This window comes from Cyprinodon variegatus, unplaced genomic scaffold (assembly GCF_000732505.1).
Source record: "Cyprinodon variegatus isolate N-32 unplaced genomic scaffold, C_variegatus-1.0 Scaffold143, whole genome shotgun sequence".
Taxonomy (NCBI): domain Eukaryota; kingdom Metazoa; phylum Chordata; class Actinopteri; order Cyprinodontiformes; family Cyprinodontidae; genus Cyprinodon; species Cyprinodon variegatus.
The window spans coordinates 1,205,015-1,206,962 of record NW_015150596.1 but is presented as its reverse complement, the minus strand read 5'-3'; the positions used below and the strand labels follow the sequence as shown (position 1 = coordinate 1,206,962).

Here is a 1,948-nt window from a genome sequence, read left to right as displayed (position 1 = left end):
CCCCTTCCCAAAATTACTTCAACGGAAGGTTTCCAGATGGATATGCGGAGCAAATCCATCTGGCGGAGTCAGGTTAGCGTTAGTTACCCTGAATCTACCTGCTGTCAGTAGTGCTTTATTTGCCTGGCCTTGTAGACTAGATTAGGGCAGCGTTAAAAAAAATAATTTTTTTATTGATTTATGATAATTTCTATTTAAATGCCCCAATGTTGAATCACAAAAGCCTTGAATCAATCTTGTTCTTTAAAATTTGAACATAAACTCTGTGAGTCAGCAAAAGGGTTGAAAGTGAATGTCTTGACTTTATCGTTAATATTCCTGGAATATTTTAATAATGCACCATGTTAGTTTATATTGTTTGTAGCATCAGTGATTAAATCTCTTCCATATCTGAGTAACATTGGCTCTGCATTGTATCTTTAACTGAACAGAAAGGCAAATGGAATCCTGGGTCCAATCAATTTAGCACTAGCCTAGATGGACAGAAATGTGCTACCGGCTGACATTCACTCCTTTATTCCATCATATTTCTTATTGTACTTGTTAGGGTTTCAGCAGTATGGATGATTGATACTACAGCTCAGCTGCAGTATCCAAATCTCTGCATCATTTGATCATATAAGGTCTTGTTATTACATCCATCACCTTTTTAGCCACGCATCGCTGTAAAAATACAGAAATGTATGCGAGTACCTCTATGAGCCACAAACCTAATTCTCCACTGAAATCAAATCCCTGATGCCAACTTCAAGCTTAAAGCACAGCTGATTAAAGCAGCCCTCTATGAGCTGTAGGAAAAAAAAACAAAATCTATAGAGCTGGATTAGTTCTGTTTTCATGGGGACCCGGTGTTGTGATTTTTTCTATTCATGTGTCTCGTTGTCCGACGCTGAGGTCCAACAGCTTCTGCTTTAATGAGCGAGAGGAACCTGTGATCATTCAGGCGCCTTAATGCCTGCTTCCTTTGAGACCCTGTTAAAGTGCATTATTTCAGATGGTGCCCGCTCTCAAACAATCGTTGTTGGGTTGAAATAAGCCTTTGCTATATAGGTGCATCGAAAGATGCTCATTCACATGTAAATTTAAAATACTTCCTGCATTCCTCTTGCTGGGTTGCCAGGAAATGTTCTTCACAAAACTGTACATCCAGGGATTAACTTACATGCAGCAGGTTAGTTGTTCACGTCTTAGCGCAGGTCGTCGCCTCCTTCTGCCTGCTTTAGACGTGTGTAAAAGATGGTGGGTGGCAGAACACCCTCCCTGCCTATTAACAGTGGATTTGGGGCACCCCTTTTCCTGTCCTTCAGTGCTTTCAGCACGTTGGCTTCGCTGTCACCCAGCTGCTTGATGTCAGTAAAGCCGGACTGCAGGAGGACAAAGAATCAAACAATCTGTCTATTTTGGTCCTTCTCTCCTCTTCAGACTGTTCCTGTCTTGCAGTCAGGCGAGCTGCCAGCATCGGTGGCCTGTCTTTCGACCCCGGCTCTTCCACTGTGCTCACTTGCTTACATTGTCTTTGTTTGTTGGGTCAGACGACACATGCAATTATGGTCCCTTTTCATTAGAAGGCTACATTGATTTGGTCTGACATCGAGGACTCTGCTTATTGTGGGCAATGGGAGCTTGGGACTGGTTTGATGGGTTCCTTCTTCTTTCAGGGAAATAATGAGAATAAAGAGAAATTAAAGTGCTGATTTCCGGACAGCTCCAACTCTTACTTCAGAAGAAGCATTTGATTTATGTCTGTTTCCTGTTTGACAGGACATCTGCAAGTCTCTGTGGTGTCACCGAGTGGGACATCGATGTGAGACCAAGTTCATGCCCGCTGCAGAGGGCACCACCTGTGGTCCAGACATGGTGAGAAAACTCTCCTTATTTCTGTGAATGATTGTCAGGTCTAAGAACCTAAAACATCATACATACATACAGGGAAAGAAAGAAGGCACAG

The 1,948-nt window shown here is 42.6% G+C and overlaps 1 protein-coding gene across 1 annotated transcript in view; it reads left to right on the top strand.

Moving 5' to 3' along the window:
- LOC107086107 (A disintegrin and metalloproteinase with thrombospondin motifs 18-like) overlaps window positions 1-1,948 on the top strand; it is a 36,547-nt gene that overhangs the window by 7,018 nt on the left and 27,581 nt on the right. Inside the window, exon 6 of the mRNA XM_015376854.1 lies at window positions 1,762-1,857. Coding sequence (XP_015232340.1) covers window positions 1,762-1,857 — 96 coding nt within the window. The remainder of the gene's footprint in view (window positions 1-1,761; window positions 1,858-1,948) is intronic.